This window comes from Symphalangus syndactylus, chromosome 12 (genome assembly GCF_028878055.3).
Source record: "Symphalangus syndactylus isolate Jambi chromosome 12, NHGRI_mSymSyn1-v2.1_pri, whole genome shotgun sequence".
Classification (NCBI taxonomy): Eukaryota; Metazoa; Chordata; class Mammalia; order Primates; family Hylobatidae; genus Symphalangus; species Symphalangus syndactylus.
In genome coordinates, this window is record NC_072441.2 from 22008754 (window position 1) to 22033151 (window position 24398).

A 24398-nucleotide genomic window follows, 5' to 3' on the forward strand; every position below is an offset into this window, starting at 1 on the left:
TGAAGAAAGCAATGGTGCTTTTAATGAAACTTCTTTCAAATCTGTGAACATGCTAGCTGTGAAGTAAATGCTTTTATTCTTTCCATAGGACATATTTCCAAATAATGATCACAGTGTTATGGTTAATAAGATGCTGGACAGATGAGTAGCCAAAGAATATTACATAACAACAAAATCTCATCAATGATATATCAAATGCAAATTTACTAAGATATCAAGAGAATATCTGTTTGTAGTTACATGGCTAAAAACGAGACATTATTACAGTAACCAAGTCCATAAAACTAGAAAAAAAGCGCAGTATAACAAAAAGGCCTTTCAGAAGCTATTAAATGAACAAACATTATAGATAAACCAATTTTATATCTGAAGCAGCTTATAGCACCAACGCGTTGGCAGGACCAGCAGAGGGGTGGGGTCTTTGGACCAAGGCATCTGGGAACAGGAAGGGCTCTCAGCCATCATCTACTGCAGCCACTTGTTTTACAAATGGAGAAATAGAGGCCCAGAGAGATGAGGCGCCTTGTCCAAGGTCACACAGCACAAGACAGACTGGGAAATGATCCAGGGCTATGATCCAGGCCACTGACTTCAGGTAAGTGCTCTATTTTAACATACAGATATAAGATTCTATTTGATTTGATGTATTCTTTTCCCCATTAACAGGTCCACCATAGAAGAAAGCAATAAAACCCACAGTGAACTCTGGTATTATATTTATTTCACTGAGAAATGACTGGCATGCTATCATCATTTTGGGGGCCTATATAGATCTTAAATTCGGAGAAATTAGTCAGATAACACTATCTTAGTTATAAACTGATTGAGAAGGTGGCATTTGAAGAGAATATTCGGCACATCCTCCACTACGTAAGCTACCCTATGCCTCAAAATTACTAAATCATTGGTATAAAGGTTTGGTTTTTTTCCTGATAGTTTAAAGATTAGTACAGTACAAAAACAGTCTACATAGAGAAAAAGCAAGTCAGGTCTCTCCTTTAAAAGGTAAGTATGGCACTTTTCATTTTAATAAGGTAAGTGATTTTTAAAAACTGACATTTTTTAGAAGAAAAAAAAAAACTAGCTATGACCCATCACTTGTGAACCATCTGGTATATAAAATATTTCCCCTATTTAAAAAATGTTTCTGTAAAATACTTCGGAGTCAAGAAATCTTGCCATGGTCCTGAGGCCTCAACTGGACAGATTTATGATGAACTAATGAAGATACAAGAATGAAAAAAAGAAAGAGCTCACTGTTAACAGAAGCAGCATTAAGGACAAAGTATACTGAATATATTGAAACAGCTTCATGGAAATGAAGCCAAGAAGTTGCATGTATATACGTGAGAAAGTTTATCATTACAGTGGTAGTTGGAAAAATATCAAACACTGGTTATTTGTCTATCATTAACATAAACCAGCTGCTGCAGACAGTTAAACTGTGGCTTTGTAAGGAGAATAAAGCCTGATAAATAAAAGTGACTTCTGCATATCATATATATGTATACACATTTTCTCACATAGACGTCTAGTTATAAGTAAATCAACATTTAGCTACAATTTTCCCCCTCTTGGGTCCAGCATCAAAAGAGTTGATATTCGTGAACATGCCATACACCTGGTTAGGAAGTTACATATTTATACTCATAGCCTTTATTGTATCTGACCAGGGCGAATAAAATGAAATCTCCTGGGACCTCAAGTCCATTTCTTACCACTATAAGCATATTAACAGATATATATCAAAACATACTTGTTTACTGTTAGGTAAAAGAACATGCTTCAGTACTAAATAATAAACTATGCCTGCTACCAATAACGTGCACATAATGGTATAATAAAGGTAATTTTTCATGAAAATATTTTGAAAGAAGCTATATTATAAATATTTAAAGAAATGTTAAAAATCAGAGTGAAAATCAGATTAGTGTTCTGAAACCGAGTAGAAAAATAGACTTACAAAAAAAAGAATGTCTCATTAAGTGAAGCATTAAATGTAAAGTTGTCTTTTTAGTGTAAATTTCAAATCTCACCCTTTGAGAGGTAAAATCTTTCTCTCTCCTAAACAGGTACCTGTAATCGATTTGGGAACTGGGCATATCGCAGAAGGAAAAAGCAGATGACACAAGGCTAAGGGCAGTGCCGCGATTTTCACATGGTCTTAGAAAAGCGAGGGGCATTCACAAGGCTGAGTAGATAGCAACTTGGAGAAATACTGAATAAATGTGAGCAGTTTAAAAACAGTAATGCATTTGTCCACCCTAAATGAGCTAATACTCAAAGCCCAGACATTGGATTTTAAAAGGGGTTTGCTTTCCAGGACAGATTATACAAAATTTGGGAAAATCATTGTAAATAATTACTTCTTGGGGTTGATTCCTTTTTGAGAGGAAGTTTTTAACCTTTCCTTAGTATGAACTGAGGATGAATTAAAATATCAAAGGCCTTGTGTATGATTTGACCCCGAAGCGACCCTCTCTTCTACTTTGATAAAGTCAAGATACCTTATTGGCCATAGGAGATTCCTCCTTTTGGGGATGCCCCCATACCCGGAAATTCCAAGGGTGTGAGGGCTATATTTGGGCCCAGAGGAAAATCAAGGAACCCCATATCCAGTTGCTGAAGCCCTTGGGCCCAAGGAGTGTAGCACTGAATCTAAGGCTCTCCTGGGTAGCCTATGTGCCTCTTGGATGGCATGTGAACAAAGTAGGGATGAAACTGCAGATATCTGAAAAGAGCTTAAGCATCCTGTCAGCTTTGCATTTTTTTTTAATTTTTTTTTTTTTCCTCACCGTGTTCCATATACCTGTGGCTGGGGAAGGTAACATTACCTCTGCAAACAGATGCTCTGGTAAGAGAGGAAAGAGACAGCGAAGGCAGAGAGAGCAAGACAGAGGGCTCAATCACAAAGCTGGGACAAGGAGAGCAGCTGGTTTTCACACATTCCTGCTCCTCTCTCAGCTGGGCTCATGTTCACTCCGTTTCATTCCAATCATCAGGGTGGAGATTCAGAGGTGCCTATTTCTAATCCAGTAGGGAACATGAGCCCTGCGAGCACAGCTGCTTGGGGTCCTCCCAAGGGTCTCCCCTTTTCCAGACTCAGCATCACTGAAGCCCTAAAGGGTCCTTGTAAATTAATGTCTCATATTATCGAAAGACTGTCAGTTTAGTTTGGTGCAGTTTATTGTAGCCTAAGAGGTCCAGCAAGATTTCGAGAGAGGAGAGATGACTGCATTACTTGATTACAATGAATACAGTCTTTAGGATACTCCTTACTTTTTGTACAATAACGATATGAAAGGAATTTTTTATTCTACCTATACACAGCTCAAAATAAAGGTATAACTTCTGGAACTGAGAAACTGATGGTATGGAGAGAGGGACATTTTCATAAGAAAATACCTTTGATAAGTGTATACACAAAGGCATATATATACACAAAACAACCCTCTCCCTTATATACTATACAGGCTGGCACATGCCTTATAAAGAATATAATATCAAGGCTTTAGGATTTCAACAAATTTTGGCATTTTAATTTGACAGGTGCTCAGGCAATTTAGGCCCCGACATACCGGAATCCCTTGTCTTTCTAAAGTGTATAATTACGTTTTTAAAAAGGCCCAGATCAACTTTCCTTAAACAGTAACCCAACATAAAGTCATAGTTACCAAGTGGAAAATAAGATTGTTATTCTGTATTAAATCAGTAAAGGGTATTTTAAGAGGAAGGACAACTTGGAAAACAGAGACTTCAGGGTCCATTACTCCAAGTTGAGAACATTTTAGTTATTAGCAGTGGTTACCAAATAAGCTGACGGTAAATCTCTTCAAGGAGCTGCTCATAATTTGCTTTGTTGGGAAGAGGCGAGGAGCTGTTTCTCTATTCCACTATAAGATGATGCAAGTTTTTTTATCCTTGAAAGGGTTTTCTGAAGTTGGTATTCCTATCAGCAAAGGGTCACTCCTGGCATGTTCCTCACAGTAGGACATGAGGTCCGCTGATGCCTTCGAAACCTGACATGGAGATAAATCAAACAAACAAGAAAGAAAATATTTTACTTGCACACTTTCAGAGTGTAATTGAATGCTAGGCTATTGAATGGAAGACTGACCTGAACAAGGTAATCAGAGTCTCAAAGCATCGCTCTCAGATTCTTGTCAGGTAAAAAAAGGAAATGGTACCTTTAAAATGGTGCAATTTGGCAGGTAAGGTCTTTCTTAACCAAGCAACTTAACAATGATCAGACAAACCGGCACATGTATCCCTTCATGGGAGTGCTGAGGACACACCACCAGCTAATGAGCTAGCATTCCTGTCCAACATTTAGCTGGAGTCCAATCAGCGAACGATCACACCCGAAGTGAGGGTGATTCTGCAAAATAAGTGGCCTGGATTCTGCACAAATGGACTGTGTGTTAGGTTTTCTTATTAGATAATCCTGAACTGCAAAAACTTTCAAGGGTTTAAAGAAGACATTATGTATGTTTTGTGTGTCTGTGTGTACAGACAGAGGGAGGGAGAGAGACAGTGCAAGTACATGTGGTCAAATGTTAACTGGTGAATCCTGGTCAACGGATTATAAATGTTTGTTGTTACAACTCTTCGGCAGGTTTGAAATGTCTCAAAATAAAACGTTAGGGTCCAGGTGAGAAAAAGCATATGTGAATCAAGGGAAGGTTGTATCTTAAATTCTACCCAGAAAAAACAGATTGGAATGCAGAACAGACTTGAAGAACTGAACGATGGGCTTGGGGCCAAAACTCTGGAGCCAAGTTGTGGAGCTTCAAGATTTACTGTTAGAGATTGGGCTTGCGGAAGTAACAAGAGAGACGAAACCAGCATGGGAGGAGGCAGTACCTTACTCTGGCATGAACTGAACCCGGAAAATATCATGCCCTGTTTCAGAAGTCTAGGAGGGAGACCCTACAGAACGGGATCGCTTTGCCCTAAGCAAAGAGCAATGGGGCAGCTGAGCCCTGTCTAGCACAGCCCAGAGAGCCTCACGCTGGGAGGACAGGTGACCATCTCCAGGCCCAGGTGAACGATCGAGTGATTGCTTCAGTTTCTTTTTCTTTTTTCTTTTCTTTCTTTTTTTTTGTGACAAAGTTTCGTTCTTGTTGCCCAGGCTGGAGTGCAATGGCGCGATCTTGGCTCACTGCAACCTCTGCCTCCCAGATTCAAGCAATTCTCCTGCCTCAGCCTTCCAAGTAGCTGGGATTATAGGCGTGCGCATACCACCATGCCTGGCTAATTTTGTATTTTTAGTAGAGACGGGGGTTTCTCCGTGTTGGTCAGGCTGGTCTCGAATTCCCAACCTCAGGTGATCTGCCCGCCTCGGCCTCCCAAAGTGCTGGGATTACAGGCGTGAGCCACAGCGCCTGGCCAACTGCTTCAGTTTCAAGGAAGAACTAGTCATAGCATTCCAGGGCACTCACTGCCTAGTTCTCTCTTGGGATTTAGGGGAAAAGACTTCGAAGTCAGGTGATCTAAGAAATGCATTCCAGTTTCTCTATGGGATCTCAACTAAAGCTGGCATTATTACTCTGGGCACAGAAAGCGGTCACTGAGGGCCAAACACATTTAAAAGCTTCATTTCCCTAAAAGGGAAACCTAGACTGCTGACTTGTTATGCGAAGCTGCCTCAGCTGCACTGATAATTCTAGAACACTTAAATTCCAGAGGAATGACTAGCTGTTTATGAAGTCTACTCGGAACCCCTGTCCCATTTTAGAACACAGGGATCAACGGAGTTGACCTTGTTTATTCAGGGGAGACAGGTCCTCAGGAAATCCTGTCCAGAGTTTTACAGAGAGGCTAATGCAGACACTTTTGAAGTGAGGCCCCTACTATACAGGAAAATGAAAGTTAGGACTTTGAGACTCTCAGCCTGTTCTGGAAAAATCCTGGAAGCAAGCGGAATGAAATGGTATTATCTTCTCTGACAAGGGGTCCAGCCTCCAAGGAGCAGGGGGAGCTGAGCAGAAAGCATATGTCATCCCGTCGGGGCTTCTTACCTTTATTCTTTCAATGGAGGCTTCTAATCTTAACTGCTGCACCGTTCTCCTTGCCTGGGCTACACTGTTGGTGCTTGCTGTTTTGCTGGACATCTTCAATTATTGTTTTTACCTGAAATCTGAGGGGAAATTTTTTTAAAGACAAGTAACAGGCATCTTTAAGTCATTTAAACATGCATAATAATATGTTCTACTTCAAGGGAAACAGATGGATTTTCCTCATCATCACAGCTTCTTGGAGGCAGTTACTAAAACACCCCTTAGAAATTGGAATGGTGACCTAGGTATCTAAGTTTGTCATCCATTTGAGCACCTACATAAATCTTTAGTTTGCAGAAACCCAGCACTAGCGGTTTAATCAACGCACCCCAACATATAACATAAAACTAGACTTTTCTAGGATTTCCTAAGAGGAAACGAATACGCAAACACTTGTAGCAGTTAGGGGACCTGTGGAGAAAGTGAGCATGTGCTACGGGAGGCACATTACATGTCGGTTTAATATTACTGCTACCTGCTTTCACAGAAGGTTTGATTTCATTTCTTTTGGGCTCTTGCCCCCAACTGTTAGGCTGATCAAAGTCCTGGCAACAGAAAATGAGAAGAGAGCTTCTCTAGACAACTTTGAATAAAGGGTGCTTATTTTTAAATACTATCATGATGTGGAATCGTTTTGAAAGGCGTTAGGCTCATAAGGAAGTTTTTAGTCATGAAAGAGTGAAAACTTTCAGTGGAGACTCTCCGTGACGGATCCACAGTAAATGTCAAATGGGATACATGAGTAGCCTACAGTCTGAGATAATTAATAAAACGTTATTATTCCCTCCTTTGGCCTCTCCCTGGTCTTATCGTGATGGTCTGGGCACTTGCTAATCCTGTCACTCCATCACATGTTCGTAGATTGATTCTCCTCTCTAGCCTGAGCTTTGGCCTCTAGGCTGCCCTGCTGCCCTCTCTCCTTAGCCACCTGGTGTAAAGCAATGGAAACAGAAACATCCTGGCCCTTGCTTTACAAACTGGTTGTCCAACAGCACATTTCAAGAGGAAGGCAGGCTGGGGGAAAAGTGCTGCCTGCCCTGACCTACATGGATAAGTTCATTCTCATCAGGGTGGCAACTGGAGGAAAACGCAGGGCTGGCAGGCCTGGCAGCAGTGTGGCAGTTTTATGACTCATGGGAGCAGGTGGACAGTAGGTGTGCCTCCCCAGCGCTAAGTGAGGGCTCAGCAGTCTTAGGGCTCCGTGGCGCCAGCAGCAAACCCAGGCTGACTCAACCTTTTGGAGAGGCTACAGCTGAATAATGTAATTCTGCCATAAAGGCCGAGACCAGACAAAGCCGCAAAAAAAACACTAGCAACCCAGACTCCAGGGCATCCATCATGTGGGCACCACGGTGCTCCACACTGACTTCTACTAGACTTGGAACATTCCCAAAGGCCGAGTTCTAGGACTTGGGTAGGGCTTGTAGCCTCTGTGGTCAGAGGAAGTTTCGGGTCAAATGCACAAATAAAATTGTGCTTTTAACTGTGTGCAAAATTTTGACATCAGCCTAATAAGCAACCTTCACATTCCAAAGGATTTTTTGGGGGGATTCAATTTACTATTGCACATCAAGTGTTTTGCATAGGACCACGGCATTCCATAAACTGCAGCTGCTAGTGTTTTTATCCTTGGGGGTCACATACAGCAGAGTGAATTGCAATTCCCTGTTGACCTGTTTGTTCTGCACCTCCCCAACAACTGGTCAATGAGCCACAAAAGGGTTTTGACTGAGCGGGTCTGGGTGGGGCTATGGGCACCAGCCCTTTTTAGAGTCCCTGGACAATTTGTGCCACTAGTGTCAGAGCCCAATGCAAAGACTAGTGACAGCCATCAGAGGATTTCCCTAGGAATAAGGAAGCTCTGGCAGTACAGAAAACTAGGAGGATGAAGGATGTGGCAGAGCAGGGTGGCCTTGCCTTGTGCTAAGCCTTGGACAAGCTCATTTCAACATATTCCCAGAGTAGCTACCTCTTCCTCAGATTCCTCAGTCATCCCTGCCCCACCCAGAAGAGAGGCCTAGGGTCTCTTTGATTCTGCTCACACCCAGCAGCCTGGCCCGATCCCTTTCTGTGCTCCCAGGCCAGCATTTACTAACAGAGCCTCTGAAATGCAACTGAGGAAGTAGCCAACCTCCCCTTGAACAGTGTGCAGTGCTCTGACTCACAGCAAGTTGGAGATATATATGTATATACATATCTATGTATTAACGTATATATTATGTGTATGTATATATATACACACGTATATATGTGTATATATATATACGTATATATATACGTGTATATGTGTATATATATACGTATATATACGTGTATATATATACATACATATATACACATATATATACGTATATATACGTATATATACACATATATATACGTATATATACGTATATATACACATATACGTATATATATACGTATATATACACATATACGTATATATACACATATACGTGTATATATACACATATACGTATATATACACATATACGTATATGTATATACATATACGTATATATATACGTATATGTATATATATATGTATATTGTTCCCTGCAGCAAGTAAAACTGGGCTCCCCTTCCAACTGGCGCTGGTTCTGAGGCCCCCAGACTCCAGAATGTGGACATGACACCCTTTCTCAGTGACCTGTGGTTTCTACGTTGCACCCTAAGTACTTTCTAAGTGTTCCCTTTGCATGAGGATAAGGTCAAGCATTCTCTTCTTCCCAATCTCCAGGGCATAAAGTTTCCAAGGCCTGAGCAAGTTTTCCGGTAACTGCAGAGCAGTGCACACATATCAGGACTGGACCAGTAATTGCTCCCACCCGGCATGGCCGTTGGCAAGCCGTCCACAGTCAGACTCTATTAATATTTACAAAATGCTCAGGTAGGTCCCTCTAAAGTCGGCAAGACACTCAGCATTTAGTACATGAAGGTCTTTCTTACTTCCTGACTATATTATAGTCAAGACTAAACACAGCCAGCAATTCATGATTCACACTTGCCAGCCCAGGCTCCTTGCAGCTTTCCCTCATTCTGATATCTGCGTTCAGACCTGCTTCTGCAGAGGGCTTTCTCCAACCTCGTCACTCAGAGGCTCCCTGCTTCCTTCCAATGGGGTATTCCTGCTGGTCCCAGGCTCTACAAAGTCCATGCAACACATTTTTAATTGAGTGCTACTAGGTACAATATGTTGAGGATAAATGGGCAGCACAGGCACACAGCTCCTGCCCTCACAGAGGCAACGTTAAATAAGCCATTAGACACCCCCTTCTACTTCAGGCGCAGCCCAGCCCCTCCTCCTGCTCTGCTACTCCTCTCAGGCTCCTAACTCAATTTCTCTTCTGAAAGTCCCTTCCCATCTGCTGGTACAAACATGGATAGCCTCACCCAGAATACAAATTAAAGTTTAGGAGATAGGTAATTTTTACACATTTATTAAACACAAACAACTTTCTATGAATATTGTATAGCAATTGCTTTGGGAAGTCGATTAAATGGGGGTAACTGTGATTGCAGGGGAATGAAAAACGACTTCCTTCTACCTTTCTCAGTTCTATGGCTGGGCTACAAATTAACCTGACATATAAACAGGTTGGCAAGAGGAAAACTGTATTTAATTATGTATGTACACACGGGAGTGCCCCAAATATGAGACTTAAGTGGTCAGATGATGAAAGCTCACACAGGACCCTGAGCTACGGAAAAGAATGGGGGTTCAGGGTTTCCGGGGCTGGTGGCAACATGAGTGATGGGAGGTAAGGGGAAGAAGTAAATGGTGAATAAAGGTGGTTTGTCGTGCACACAGCAATTCTCAGTTAATACAAGTTGTCTCATAGCAGCCCTCAGAAGAAGAGGTGACAGTCTGTCTGGGTGTGGTATCACTTCTAGTCTCCCCTCTCGGGATCCGAGTTAATCCTTCCCCGTTGATAAGATTTCTGGGAGAATATTTGTGACAACTGAGTTCCTTTTGGAGGATCTGCCTTTAGGCCGATAAGGGGAGCTCAGAGAATGCCTCTGCCTACATCTGCTGTTCCCCAAGTGTCCTCAGTTCAAAGTAATCAGCACAGCAAAGTGTTATATTCTGGGTGGCATTTCCTGAACTCCTTCATGGTCATTCTTAGAAAAAGCTGTACACTGGGCCACTGGAAAGGAAGATAATTTCTGATCGTAACATGCTTCCTATGAAGAAAACAGATCAAAATTAGACCATCTCAAGTTAAGGAGCCTCTGGTTCGCTGAGTTGCCACATGGCTGCACAAAGAGGGCCACTGTGTGATCCCTGAGAGGCAGAGGTGTTCACAGGAGCTGGAGGTCTATCTAAGGACTTCCTTCCAACTTGAGGCTGCTCTGCAGCTCCTCAACAGCTGGGCTGTGCAGAACAAGACAGAAAGCCTGGGGAAACAAGTATCTCCAAATATCTCTGTGCCTTCGGAGGGTTTTCTTTGGTCTTCCCTCAGTGGTGAGGATGTCTGGCTGTTTGTTTGTTCTACTAGGTAGATAAAAAGCTTGCTTTATTCTTACATCAGTTATAGCCTCCAAGGCAAACAATACCTGATATTTGTATGGAACCTGTGAGCACACACGTTGCTTGCATATGCATTATTCCATGAAGCCTCACTATAATCCTGAAAGGTTTCTTATTAGATGAGGCAATCGAAGTTAGAAAATCTTGCTTCAAAAGTTAACTCAGGCTGGGCGCGATGGCTCACACCTATAATCCCAGCACTTTGGGAGGCCGAAGTGGGAGGAACGCTTGAGTCCAAGAGTTTGAGACCAGCCTGGGAACACAGTAAAAACTCGTCCCTACAAATAATAACAAAAATATTTGCCAGGAGTGGTGGCACATACCTGCAGTCCCAGCTACTCAGGAGGCTGAAGTGGGAGAATCACTTGAGCCCAGGAGGTTGAGGCTGCAGTGAGCTGTGATCACACCATTGCACCCCAGCCTGGGCAACAGAGCGAGACCCTCGTTTAAAAAAAAAAAGTTAACGCAGTTCGTAAGCCTTTTCACTCTAGAAGCCACCCTTCCCACTGTGCCAAGGAAAGGATTAATTCCCATTAGTTTGATTCATAAACACTCAGGGCATCACTGAATGCCCCATCATGTGGTTCTTTTTTTTTTTTCCTCTTTTTTTTTGAGATGGAGTCAGGCACCTGCCACCTCGCCTGGCTAATTTTTGTATTTTTAGTAGAGATGGGGTTTTACCACGTTGCCCGGGCTGGTCTCGAACTCCTGACCTCTGGTGATCCGCCCGCCTTGGCCTCCCAAAGTGCTGGGATTACAGGCATGAGCCACCATGTCTGGCCCACTATGTGGTTCTTAATCGGGGTGACTGACACGTGCTGACCTAAAGTAGGGGGCTTGCTGATTGTCTTGTGTTTGTGTAACACCTCCCTTCTCATGTATGCAAGCTAAACAAGAATGTTCTCGCTCCTAGACAGGACTGAAGTTAGCATCTGCAAATCCTCAGCCACCAAGTATTCTATCCTACCCTGAAGAGCCAAGGCCTGTGCGTGCCTGTGCAGACTGCCAGTCTGATAACACTCTGGCTATCGCTTCTGCAGCCTTGCTTTCATTTTTGCATATGGGTAACAGATTTGAATAAACACATGTAGTATTTAGCTATTCAAATACTTCGCATTGGTTTTAATGCTGTGTTTCATCTGAATTCTCAGGTTCCTAGAACTTCCTAGGAACATGATGGTCCATTAGGGAAATATGGGTATTTTCATCTTTGTCAAGAGGGGCCTGAAGCAGGGAGAGCAGGGTGGGGATGGAAAGAGTGTCACAGAACACACTCTGGGGGGAAGGCACCAGGAAGCCCCAGGGTCTGAATCACAAGTCATTATGGCGTGGCCAGTAATTGAATCACTGGAGTGAAGCCAACTTTCTGAGCAAACACCCCTGTGGCTGTAATAAAAGAGCAGGTTAAAAGAAAAAAAAAAAAAGCCGCTGGCTTCCACTTACTCTCTGGTCTTGCCTTCAACTTTCAATGTCTTTCTCTAGCTCTTTATCTGCCTCTTCTTCTGTAAAAGAGGGACTACACAGCGTTGTCAGGGGAGAAACAGAAGCACCTTCCCTTGCACATACAAATGTTTACTAAATGCCAGCCCCGAGGCTCACTAACAAGATGTAAAACATGTGCTTGGTGGGAAATGAGAAAGATTCGGGAAGCAACAGAAGAATTTCAAGGTAATGTGACCAGGTGGCAACAGCTTTCTAATGTGGCCTTAGTGAGAAGGCAGAGTTAGGTTCTTAAGAGAGTTCCTCTATTTTCATGAGCAGTTCTTATTTACATCAAAGCCTGCAGGCTAAATCCAGGCTGCAGATGTGTTTGGTGGGGCCCCATACAGTGTTAACTCAATTGTGTGTGTGTGTGTGTTAACTTTAAATTGAATGTCAACATTTGAAAAATGGAGAGATTTCACTTTAAAAGGAAGACTTCTGGAAAAATCAGAAAATCCTATAAAATTGGGCTGGATCTGAGCAGCAGCTGCCCCTTCAAGCACTTGCTGGTACACCTGCCAGGCCCTCTATCTGAACTTGTGGCACTGCCTTTACACTATGCCTTGGATGTTTAGTTCCAGGGACACATTCAGGGATTCGCCGGGGGCATCTGGGCTCACTCCCGTCCTGCCACTTCCCAGATCTAAGGCCTTGGGAGAGGACTGATAACCTATTTAAGCCTCAGCTTTCTCATTGGAAAAATGGGGATAACAATACTTTCCTATCTCAAAGAACTGTTAAAGAGCATCAGATAAAATAAGTATGTGAGTGTAATAAACACAAAGCATACTTGGTTTCTGAGAGTTTAGTACCTGCATCCTCTTACACACCGTGTGAAGTACACCCAGCACCTTGCATTCCTCAATGGACTGGAGCCAGGCAGCAGTTCTACCCTCCTCCTAGCATGCCTCACTGGACTTCCAGTGGGATGGGCTGAATTGTGTCCCCCCAAAAGTTATATGTTGAAATCCAAACCCCTAGTAATTCAGAACATGACTGCACTCGGAGACAGGGTCTTTAATGAGGCAATCAATTTAAAATGAGGTCATAATGGACCTTAATCCAAAGTGATTGGCATCCTCATGAGAACGAGAAATTTGGACATAGATGGGGACAGAGAAGACCATGTGGCCGCAGAGGGAGAAAACGACCATCTTCTTTTTGTTTGTTTTTGAGACGGAGTTTTGCTCTTGTCGCCCAGGCTGGAGTGCAGTGGCGCGATCTTGACTCACTGCAACCTCCACCTATTTCAAGTTCTCCTGCCTTAGCCTCCTGAGTAGCTGGGATTACAGGCGCGTGCCACCACGCCTGAGTAATTTTTGTATTTTTAGTAGAGATGGGGTTTCACCATGTTGGCCAGGCTGGTCTTGAACTCCTGACCTCGTGATCCACCCGCCTCACCCTCTCAAAAGTGTTGGGATTACAGGCGTGAGCCACCGTGCCTGGCCTCGACCATCACTAATAAAAGCCAAGAGTGAGGCCTCGGAAGAGGCCAACCCTGCCAATGTCTTGATCTCAGACTTCTAGCTTCCAGAAATGTGAGAAAATGCATTTCTGTTGTTTAAGCCCCCTGGTCTGTGGCAGTTTGTTATGGTGCTCCTAGCACACTACCACACCCAGGTTTTCTTGATGTTAGGGCTCCAGATGACGCAGTCTCTGCCAATTCAAGGCGTTTAGGAGCGATCTGCAGGTAGAAGTGAGGAGGCCAGTTTCTTGATGCTTGGGTTATTTCTGCTGACAAGCAGGGTGGTGGGAAAGCTGCTCTTAGGGCAAGTGGAGGCATCATAGTGTCCAGTCGCTAGCAACACAGGACTGAGAAGCTGCATGGCTGCAGCAGCCTCTCGAGCCTCTACTCCCCACTGGGCACACGTGGCCAGTTCTGCAGTGGTGTCTGGGAGTTGTTCCCGGGGACAGTATCGTGGGCCTGCTCCTCCAGCCCTTCCAATGATTGTGCAAGCACCTAATTCTCTGTATTGAAGCTCACTCTGTTAACTTTGCCAAGATCACCTTCTGTTTGCTGTGACTGAACCTTGGCTGATTCACAACTGTTAATCTGTTGCTTTGTAAACTGCAAATAACTTATAAATATTAGCTATTATTTGGATTATTACCACGCCATCACTGCTGGACATCCCAAACTCTAAAACTTGAAGGGAGGAAGGAGTTAAGACATAAAATTCTTTCTCTTTCTCCCCGAAGTTGCAGGTTATGAGGCCAGGGTGCTTGAACCTGTGGTCAGCTGCAAGTGCTGCCCTGGTCCGGCATAGTTATGAGAGCAAAGGGCAAAAGAGAACACGTTGCTGGTTTACAGGAAAGGCAAATGAGAGGGAGAGGTGAGGAGGGGCTGCACAGAGAGGTGGGAAATGTGGTTTGGGGTGGGGAAGACAGAGTGTCTGGAGCTTTACAAAGAGAAGTTTACACAGGTTCGGAATCAGCAGAATGAGAAAGAATGAGAACACCTCTCTCTGAAAACCTCAACAGAGCTCATTCTGTAAACGCAGCAGGCTTTCAGATCTGGAAATGCTTTTGAGGTCCCTATCTGGTGTCTTTCAGTAGCTGATTTTATCTGCCATCCAGGGTACATGTCCCTGAATAATAACCATGAAGATACTAAGTTATAATGATTAATTTTGACAATTACCACCATTTACTGAGTGCCGAGTCTGTGCCAGGTAAGTAAATTCCATGCAGCATTGCACTGAAGTCTGTCAACAACTCTAAGAGATGAATCCTTCTATTATTTCTGTTTGACAGATGAAGCAGAGAGAGGTTAAAAAATTCTTGCCCAAGATCACACAGATTTACATGGCAGAGTTGAGACTCAGGGCTACCTGGCTCTCAAGATCATGGGCTTATTTACCACCCTTTGCTGCCTGCCTCTGAACAGTAAGAATACAAGGAAGGGGTTGGGAGAAAGGAGAGGCCAAGTGTCAGCCAGAAGCACTGAATAAAGAAGACGGCCTCCATTCAGGGGCTGCTGTTCATTCAGACGGGTCATCCCCATAGCAAAGGCAGTAGGAAGTGTGAAGCTAAGTGGCTTTGACAGAAGACCCAACGAAGGAGAATCAATTGTTCTTATTTATAAGAACGACTGCCCCAGATTCTACACAGGAATATTGCTAAAGACACAAGATGATTCTCCTGTGCCGGAGAGAAGGTGGCAAGGATCCATGAGAATGAGCCAATCCTTGGCAACAAACCCAGAGGAGAGTGAGCTGCAGAGCCTGGGCAGTGAGCTCCTCACCTCACTGTGTGTCTAGAACACCTGGGACACCTGTTTAAGAAAATCTGATTCAGGAGGGCTGGAGAAGGGCCCACAGATCTGTATTCAAAGGCCTCCTAGATGATTCTGATAAAGGTCCTCTGAAGAAACGGCTTATGGTATGATCAGAGTCTCCGCCTCTTGATCCTCCCCATGTTTATTCCTGCCTGGGGATTAAAAAATGTCAATTTAAAAGGACACTACTCAGCCAGGTATGGTGGCTCATGCCTGTAATCCCAGCACTTTGGGAGGCCGAGACAGGCAGATCACTTGAGGTCAGGAGTTGAGACCAGCCTGCCCAACATGGCCAAACTCTGTCTCTACTAAAAAAAGAAAAATCAGCCGGGCGTGGTGGGCGCCTGTAGTCCCAGCTACTGGGGAGGCCAAGGCAGGAGAATCCCTTGAACTCAGGAGGCAGAGGTTGCAGTGACCCAAGACTGCACCATTGCACTCTGGCCTGGGTGACAAAGTAAGACTCTGTCGATAAAAAAAAAAAAAGGACACTACTTTTTTCTGTGCTTAACTTTTCAAAGCTCTGAATAAGTAAAAATTCTAACTTCTTTTAATTACCTTAATTACCTTAACCTACAGGATGAAGTGTTCCTCAGACTGAAATTTTTCTTACCATTTAACATGCTTCTTTGCTAGAAAAGCCTGAGTTTGTAACAGCCATTGCTTTCTGAAAAGCGTCTCCTCCCTGGCGTCAGTGATGCTCTCCTGTTCTTGCCCTGTCCAGTGATACTCCTTTGGGACAGCTCTCGCCCTTTCTCCTGAGTAGGTATTCTCAGGGGCTGGAACTCTAGCACAGTGAACACGTGCTTTTACAGCCAGATAAATCCCGGTGCATCACTTATTACGCCAAGTTGCCGTACTGCTCTGGGCCTCATTCGCTCATTTGTGAAATGCGAAGGAATAACAATAGTACTTACCTTAAAGAGTTGCTACAGGATGAACTGAGAGAGCACATATGAGTTGCTCAGCACATGCCTGACACGCACTGGTCCTCAGGAAAGGCAGATGGTGCTCTCTCCACCCTATGACTTCAGCTATGACCAACCCACTTCACATGCAGCCCCGACCCTTCACCTGAATTCCAATGTGTAAATGACAGCCTGTTCAATTTGAAGCTTGAATGGTCCACAGTTGCTTCACACACAACACAGGTAAAACCCAATGAAACACCACCGTCTACCCCCAACCTGACCACCACTGTCCTGGTCACAGAGGCCTCCTTTTGCTTCTGCCCTCCTTCTAACTCCTCAGACCATCTTTATCCTATAAAAATGTGAGCCACGTATGTGATTTAAAATTCTTTAGTAGCCATATTAAAAAAAAAGTGAAATTAATTTTATTTTATTTAGCCCAATATGAAAAAACTGACATGTAATCATTGTAAATATTATTGAAATTTTTTTTGTACTAAACCTGTGAGACCTCATAAATATTCTATACTTGTAGCACATCTCAATTTGGACATGATAGTGGCTGCCTTATTAGACAGTGTGACGTGAAACTCTGGACTCTGAAAATCTTCTTGAATTCTCCACTTTGACAACCCTCCTCCGCCCCCAACCCATTTTAACTTTCCCCATTCTCCTGTCTTCTATTTTACCTGAGTCTTGGCTCTCTGCAGCTCAGGTCAGGGCTACTGCCTGAGCCTTGTAACAGCACTCCTGCCCCTAATCCTTCTTTCGTCTGATCTACCCTGACCACTATGCTCAGATACAGTTCCCCTTTCAGTTTGGTCCTCTCTGGCTTTCCGAGGACCCCCCAGGAACAGTCCAAAGGGCTTGGCTTCACACTCAAGATCCTCTCTAATGTTTTGCCACCATAATGAAAATCCTAATAAAGCAGCTAATTTCTACACAGAGCTTACTACATGCCCATCAATGTCAATACATCATCCTACTGAATCCTCAAACGGCCCTGTGAGGTAGGCTCTATTTTCATGCCCATTTTACAGATGAAGAAACTGAGGCACAGAGAGGTTAAATATGTGTCTTGTATCAAACAGCTAGCAAGCTGCTTGCTTGGGATTTGAGACCAGGCAGGCTGATTCCAGAGGCCCAGCGCAGAACCTCTATTGCTATACTGCCATAGTGTCAGGGGAGTGTCACCCCATCTCCTGGCTTCATGGGCCGTGTTTAAAGTCTCGCCTGCAAGCTTCCACTCCAACTCTCTGTCTTCTTTTCTCGACCTATTTAAATTCTCCTTTTGTAGGCCCTAGTTCACATCACCTCTTCCAAGGAAGGTCTGTCTCCCTCATTAATTTTGTTTACAGTGATTAATTTCCTTCATGAATTCCTGCTACGTGCTTCTATCGTATGGGTTCAAGGACTCCTGAGGGTGGGTCACGAGTGCAAAAGGTGGGCATGGGGAGTTGTGCCCTGATGCCCTAAAACTGTATGCGAAATTTGGTGTGTGTGCTTATGTTTTGCTTTTTTTTGTTTTCCGGAGGACAAGATCTACAGCTACCGTCAAGCTTTCAAAAAGGTCTGTAACACCATTTATTTCAATGGTTAATTGTATGTTATTGAGTGCCTACTGTGTATAAATATTGTCTTCCCACTGTTGGCTCGGTAATAATATAGCAACTACACTTATTCATTACTATATACCAGCTACTGTGTCAAGTACTCTATGCAGATAACTAGTTCATTTGATATTTTCTGCAACTATAGCAGGTTGGGTTTATCACACCTACTGAGACCAAAAGCTCAGGACAGTTACATAATTTGTCCAAGATCATACAGCTATTACATGGCAGAAAGAGGATTTCAACCCAGATATCTGACTTTAAAGCCGTGCCCTAACCAGACAGCTGAGTTATCCCATGCCATCTTCTCTCTCAGATTGACTAGTGTGGAGAATCAGGCCTCAGTTAAAACTGGATTAGATTAAGACACGCAGTGTAGCAACCAACACATCAGCCAGCCTGAGTCTCGCACCCTGGGTGTTTGCGTGCCCAGTGTTTGTTTTCTCAGAAACAGGATGCACCTTGCTGCTCCTTCCTACAAGTATCCCGTGAAACACTGACTGCTCTGAGCCCACAGACTCTCACTTGCTTGGTGGCCTGCACAGCTCTGAGAAGCCTGGGTGGAGCTTCTGATGTTTCCATGCACTTCATTAGGGCCAGTTGCTGGTGCTCTGAACTTTCACCTCCAGCATGAGATGGCCACTTGTGTGGCACCAAGATTCCAAGGGACCACGCACCCTCATCCTGTGCCCCAAATAAGTTTTCAGCTGGTGAAGGCGGGCCCATGGGGAGTGGCCCTCGGACGGGACCCATCTTAGCCCCTTCTGTGCTCTGCTGGACCAGAATCCGGTAACACAGAGACATGTGTTTACAGTCAACACTAAGAATGATGTTTACAAACAAGTTTTACTCTCTACCTAGTATCGCAAGACGGCTGACAAAAGATTTGCTGATATCTGCAGGGCTGGCTTAGGAGAGCCAGGTATCTCATGTGCTTATCCATAAATGAATAGATGAATGGATAAATTCAGCAATTATTTAATATTGAAAACAAAAGCTAACATTGAGAGTGCTTTTTCTGTGCCAGGCACTGTGTTAAAGGCTTTAGATAAAATTATTTTATTTACTCTTCACAACATCCCTGATAAAGGCATTACTATTATTCATTAACTAGTTTTCAAATTTTAAAAGAATATATGCATGAGCAAATAATTTAAACAGTCTAAAAGGTTATACGACAAAAACTGGGTATCCTAGTACCCCTGGCGTTCCCAGGCAACAACTGTTATCAGCTTTTCATGTTTCCTTCTGACATCCCATGCATATATAGACACGATTATGCTTGTATCTGTCTTTAAAAATAGAAATGGGAGCATATTACACACATTGCTCTGAACCTTGTCTTTATTTTGATTAATAATATATTCTTAAGACCATGGTAAAGTTAGTTTTATTAACCCATTTTCCAAGTGAAGCTCTCAGGGATACCTAGTTAATAAGCTCCAGGGCTGACATGAAGCCTGGTGCTTCCAGCCATCACTCCACACTGCAGGCCTCCCGCATCCCTCAGAAAGCTTCTGAGCCTGCAGAGAGGAAGTGGGAATGATCAGGGAAGCAGAAGAAAGAAATTCCTGCCCTAAAAGAACTCAAACAATACTGTATGAAGTGAGAGAATATTTCCAAACAACTTAAGAATACATCCAGGACACAGGTTCACAGTACCCCACGGTGCTAAGGATGTGTGAAGGAAGGAGCCCCAGAGTGGAGTGACTCCAGCAAGGAGTCCGCTACAGCTATGGTTCTAAACACGTGGTCGCACCAGCCAGCAGCGTGAGCCTCGCCTGGGAGCCCCTTCGAAATGCAAATCCACAAACCTCATCCCAGATCTACTGAATCAGAAACTTTGGGAGTGGGCCTGGCAGTCTGTTTAACAACCCTTATGAATGATTTTGATGCTCCCTAAAGCTTAAGAACCTCCCCACTAGAAGGAGGTAATGTCTAGATAGGGCTTTTCAACAGGAGGATGACCCGGCTATCAAGTAAGTTAGCATCAGTCTATTTAAGCCAAGATTGATCCAGATTCTTAGCATGATCCTAGGACTAAGCTGAGAATGGGGGATACACAGACAGACCCTACATCTCAAGGAGGTTATTCCTGGCAAGGCACATAATATCAATCTGCCTAAGAAAGGAGGCAGAATATTCCAAATTCCCTGGTTGAGGGCTCTGCCTCTTATCTGTGATGAAGTGGTCTGTGGCCCCTTTGATACCTAAACCCAGACAACTTGTAACTCCCTGTGTGACCAACTGGGAACCCTTCCCATCAGCATTCCCGCTCCCTGCTCCCCTGGCTGAGCAGGGCTGGAGCTTGTCTGAAATGGAGCCCTTTACCCTGGATATTGCCCACAGTGTAGCTAACCTACCCCCAGTTCTTGCTGGGCTGACAAAGCAGAAGAACACAGAAAGAACAACAGAGATATTTATGATTCTAGTCTTAAAGCCCTAGCGTCTGACCCACATTAAGAAGAGGGCATGCTTTCTAATATTGCTAAGCAAATAGGAGCTCAACCACTTCCTTAGAATGTACTTAAAAAAAAGAAATCGAGAAACCCAAACCCTGATGGGAGGGTTGAAAATGAGGCAACAGGCACATGCTGCTGCATCCACTTTCAGAGAAGAGAAATTAAATTCCCAGGGAGTCACTCCTCTGCGTTGAGTTGTGTCAGTTCTTGAAGGGGCAGGAGAAATGGATTCAGGAGAGAACAAGGCTGAGAAAGGACAGAGAAGTGTGTGTGCAGCTCGCTGACATTTGCAGTCGCCAGCTGGGGCTGGGCTTCACCAACAAACAATGAATGTGGGCGACTGGGCTGGTGGTTAAAGGGCTTAGGACTCCAGCATGATGGACTGAGTCCTGCACATAAATAAGGAATGTAAGTGGGTCAGTAGAGAAAGGATGGTCAGTGAGGACTTGAGCAGCCAGAAGACAGATGGAGGAGAGAGGTCTTAAAGGAGTCAGTCCTTGAAGGCTAGGAACTCGACAGGTGGGGGTGGGGAGAATTTCAAAACAGTTACTGAGGGGAGTGGTAGAGAGCAGATTAAAGTTGACTTTCTCATGTGGAATGGGAGCCACCGAAGCTTTCTGAGCAGAAAAAGCAGGCATAAGGGAACACTGTGGGGAAAATGATTGAGCAACCTTCTACGCAGGGTGGAACAGACATGGGAGACCGTGAAAGACAAAGTAGACTATTTCCACGCAAGGTTCAGGAGCAGTCAACGCAGTCAGGGCTTGGGGTCAGATGGAACTGGGTTCAATCGGGATTCTGCCACTTAATGTTGTATAATATGGAACAAATCACTCCCCCTGAACCCTCAGATTCTCTATCTGTACAACAGGGTAACAAGAGTGCCTATGTCACAGACTGTAATGATTAAATAATACAGAAAAGAGCCAGCACATAGAAACCACCCAGTGTTCACCTATCAAACATCATTATTATTAGGAGTTAGTGCGTGAGATTTCAAACAGATGGAAGCAATTACAACTCAAAAAGTTTTTTAAAAGCTGGATGTGAGAGCTGTGAAAACGTAAGAATGAATAAGACTCCATTCTTGGGGCTGAACGGGAGTGACAGCCCAGAAATGGCTGTTGATTTCCGAGGGGCGCATGAAGAAAAGTGCAGAGGACAGCTTTGAGCCTTTCTCACTTGGATGGGGACAGTAGGGCAGTTTCAAAGGAGCAGAGACAGGCTGAGGAAAGCCACCCTGGAGAGAGCAACATCCTTACAAAAGGTAGGGAAAGAGAGGGAGTGTTAGGGAGGGAGGGCAAGTTAATGCTGTATAAATATGTTTAGTTAAAAACATACCCAGAAAACATATTAGAAGAAGGTACTTCAAGATGTAGCTATTGCCAGGTTGTATGAATTTTAGGGGATTTTTAGTGTTGTTTTCTATGTACTCTGGCAGTTGTGAGTTTTTAATTTTTTGGAATTAATAGTTAATACTTATATAGCACTTACACTTGCCAAGCATTGTTCTAAGGGCTTTACAGATATTAACTTAATTTTCAAAACAATGCTATGAGGTTATTCCTATTGTTCTTCCTAGTTTAGAATTAAGGGAACTGAGGGAGGCAGCCACTCAGAACACGGCCAAGGTCAGAAAGAAGGTTAATGGAGGAGTCAGCACTCGAATCCCGGCAGCCTGGCTCCTGATTCTAGGCTCTTTAACCACATGTGATACTTTTATAATTAAGAAAAGAAAAACACCTAGTAATTGTTATTCACAAAACCAGGGGGAGGAGTTATTAGTCACTTTACCGGGTAAAAGGAAGTAGAGGGCAAGAACAGCTCACAGACGACTGGGAGTTACCGGGGACTGCTGAGTAGCTTCCACAGCTTGAAGGGAGTGGAGGTCAAATGATAAGGGGCTGAACACAGAACTATTAATTCACGGACCAGGCAGTGAGTATAGAGGAACATTTAGACAAATTCGGCAGTGCAGTCAAGACAAGGAATTGTATAGAAACTTTGAGGGGCAGGAGGGTTGTTTTAGAGATGGTTGGCATTGGAGCACTTCCAGAAACAGAGGAGGAGCGTTGAGAAACGAGGGAGAGTGAAGATGCACAGAGAGGGTAACTGAGAGGGCAGAAGGGGATGAGCTCAGGACTGCGCTCAGAAATTGGTCAAAAGAGGAGCTGATAAACCAGAACTGGAGGATACAGTGGTGGAAAAGCAGGAAGGAATGAACTGCTGATACAACACAGGTGAATCTCTCAGATATTATATTGAACAAAAAAGCCAGTTACAGAAGAGCATGCACTGTCAATTCCATTCGTTCATTCGAGATGAAGTCTCACTCTGTTGCCAGGCTGGAGTGCAGTGGCGTGATCTTGGCTCACTGCAACCTCCGCCTCCCAGGTTCAAGTGATTGTCCTGCCTCAGCCTCCTGAGTAGCTGGGACTACGGGCATGTGCTTCCAAGCCTAGCTAATTTTTGTATTTTTAGTAGAGACAGGGTTTCTACCATGTTCACCAGGCTGGTCTCGAACTCCTGACCTCAGGTGATCCATGCATCTTGGCTTCCCAAAGTGCTGGGATTACAGGTGTCAGCCACCGCGCCCGGCCCAATTCCATGTATATAAAGTTCAGGAACAGGCAAAATGCATCTACAGCGATAGAAACTGTAAGAGCACAGAGTGGGCGGGGATATGGATGAAGAAAGACTTGCTATGGGTTAGTTGTTAACTGCTGCCGCTGGGCCACTTCAACCATTAAACTGCATGAGGTTCATTCTACTTTCATATATGTTGGAAAATTTAAAAAATTAAAAGTCTATAGTCCTAAACATGTCATAACATACGATAATTAACATTATCAGTTGAGATTTGTCATGAAAGAATGGAAGACATGTTAATTATTATTCACAATTTCCTTCTTTAGATCATGATCTAACAAGTATGTCCAATGTCCACAGCACAAAGGAAGCAGTTGCCTTTTGAGGGACAATCTGGGCCCTCTGCCCATTTCACACGATGCTCAGGCTCTGGGTCACAGACATCCAGTTTTTACTTGCCAGGAAGCATCATTCCTTGGAGGTACCCATGAGAAAGGAAAGGCCCAGCACTGTGGTGCAGATACTCATAACTTTGACATGCCAAAAAATGCAAAATAGCATACTTAATTTTTCTTTCTTCCCTCATCTTACCTTCTCCCATAACACGACAGCAAGGAAACATGCCCTCACCACCTTTTAAACACGTCTGGATTTGAGGAAACATGTCTATCAAACATGTCTGTACTTTGAAAAAGGTCAAAGTCTGTGGAATTTCTGGGGTGACCAGCAAGGTGAACATTTTGTGTTGGCCCTCATGGTTAAAGTACTTGTTTTGAGACTCACCGTATCCAAATGTTTATATATTTTCAAAGGGGAAAGGACTGATGATACAAGATGTTCCCAAGTCAACTTCTGACAGTTCTAACTCATTCCCTAAATTGATTAGAATTCTCTCTCTCTAAAAGCAAACTTGATTAACAGCTTCTTTTTAAAAATGTTACTTGAGGGAAAACATGGGACAGAAATCAAAGCAAGCCACTTAAAGTCCAAACCCAATCAGCAACATCAATACAATTTAAATAACATGGCACCCATACAGTACGTTTATACTTTAGTTCACTGAGTTTTGTATTTCAGAATGTCTCCAGTTCATCTTAAGGAGCGACATAAAATTTCTCAGAAATATTATTTCAAGTTCATTAAAATTTTTCTTTAAATAGGTACAGAACTTTTAACATATGTGGTTGAGTCAAACAAAACATGACAGAGCATCACTTACAACAAATGAAAAGATGACACCAATGTAAATACTCATGTTACTATAAACAACTTGCTTGTCAAGTTTTATTCACTCAAATTTAAGAATATCACAAAATGAGAGCATGAAGTGGAATGGAGTGGGAGGATTCCTGTCTGTAATCCTCCTAAAAGAACTTCCATGGCTAATTTCAGCCCCAGGTTTCTTGGGCCAGACCTATTTGAAATATTCTGCTTCTTTTGGTGTATCAGTAACTGACCAGACCATGGGTCCCAAGCA

At 43.6% G+C, this 24398-nt stretch overlaps 1 protein-coding gene across 4 annotated transcripts in view; it reads right to left on the reverse strand.

Annotated features, from left to right (window-relative positions):
• The window catches only part of GNG12 (G protein subunit gamma 12), a 126472-nt gene continuing 102074 nt past the window's right edge, over positions 1–24398 (reverse strand). For 3 of the 4 annotated variants that reach the window (XM_063625325.1, XM_063625327.1, XM_063625326.1), the window contains 2 exons: positions 6021–6139; positions 1–4019 (listed from right to left, as the gene is read on the reverse strand). In XM_063625325.1, coding sequence (XP_063481395.1) covers positions 3894–4019; positions 6021–6113 — 219 coding nt within the window. In that variant the 5' untranslated portion in view covers positions 6114–6139 and the 3' untranslated portion in view covers positions 1–3893. Of the gene's footprint in view, positions 4020–6020; positions 6140–12033; positions 12061–24398 lie in introns of those variants that run through there. The other variant, XM_063625328.1, reaches the window with a different exon arrangement.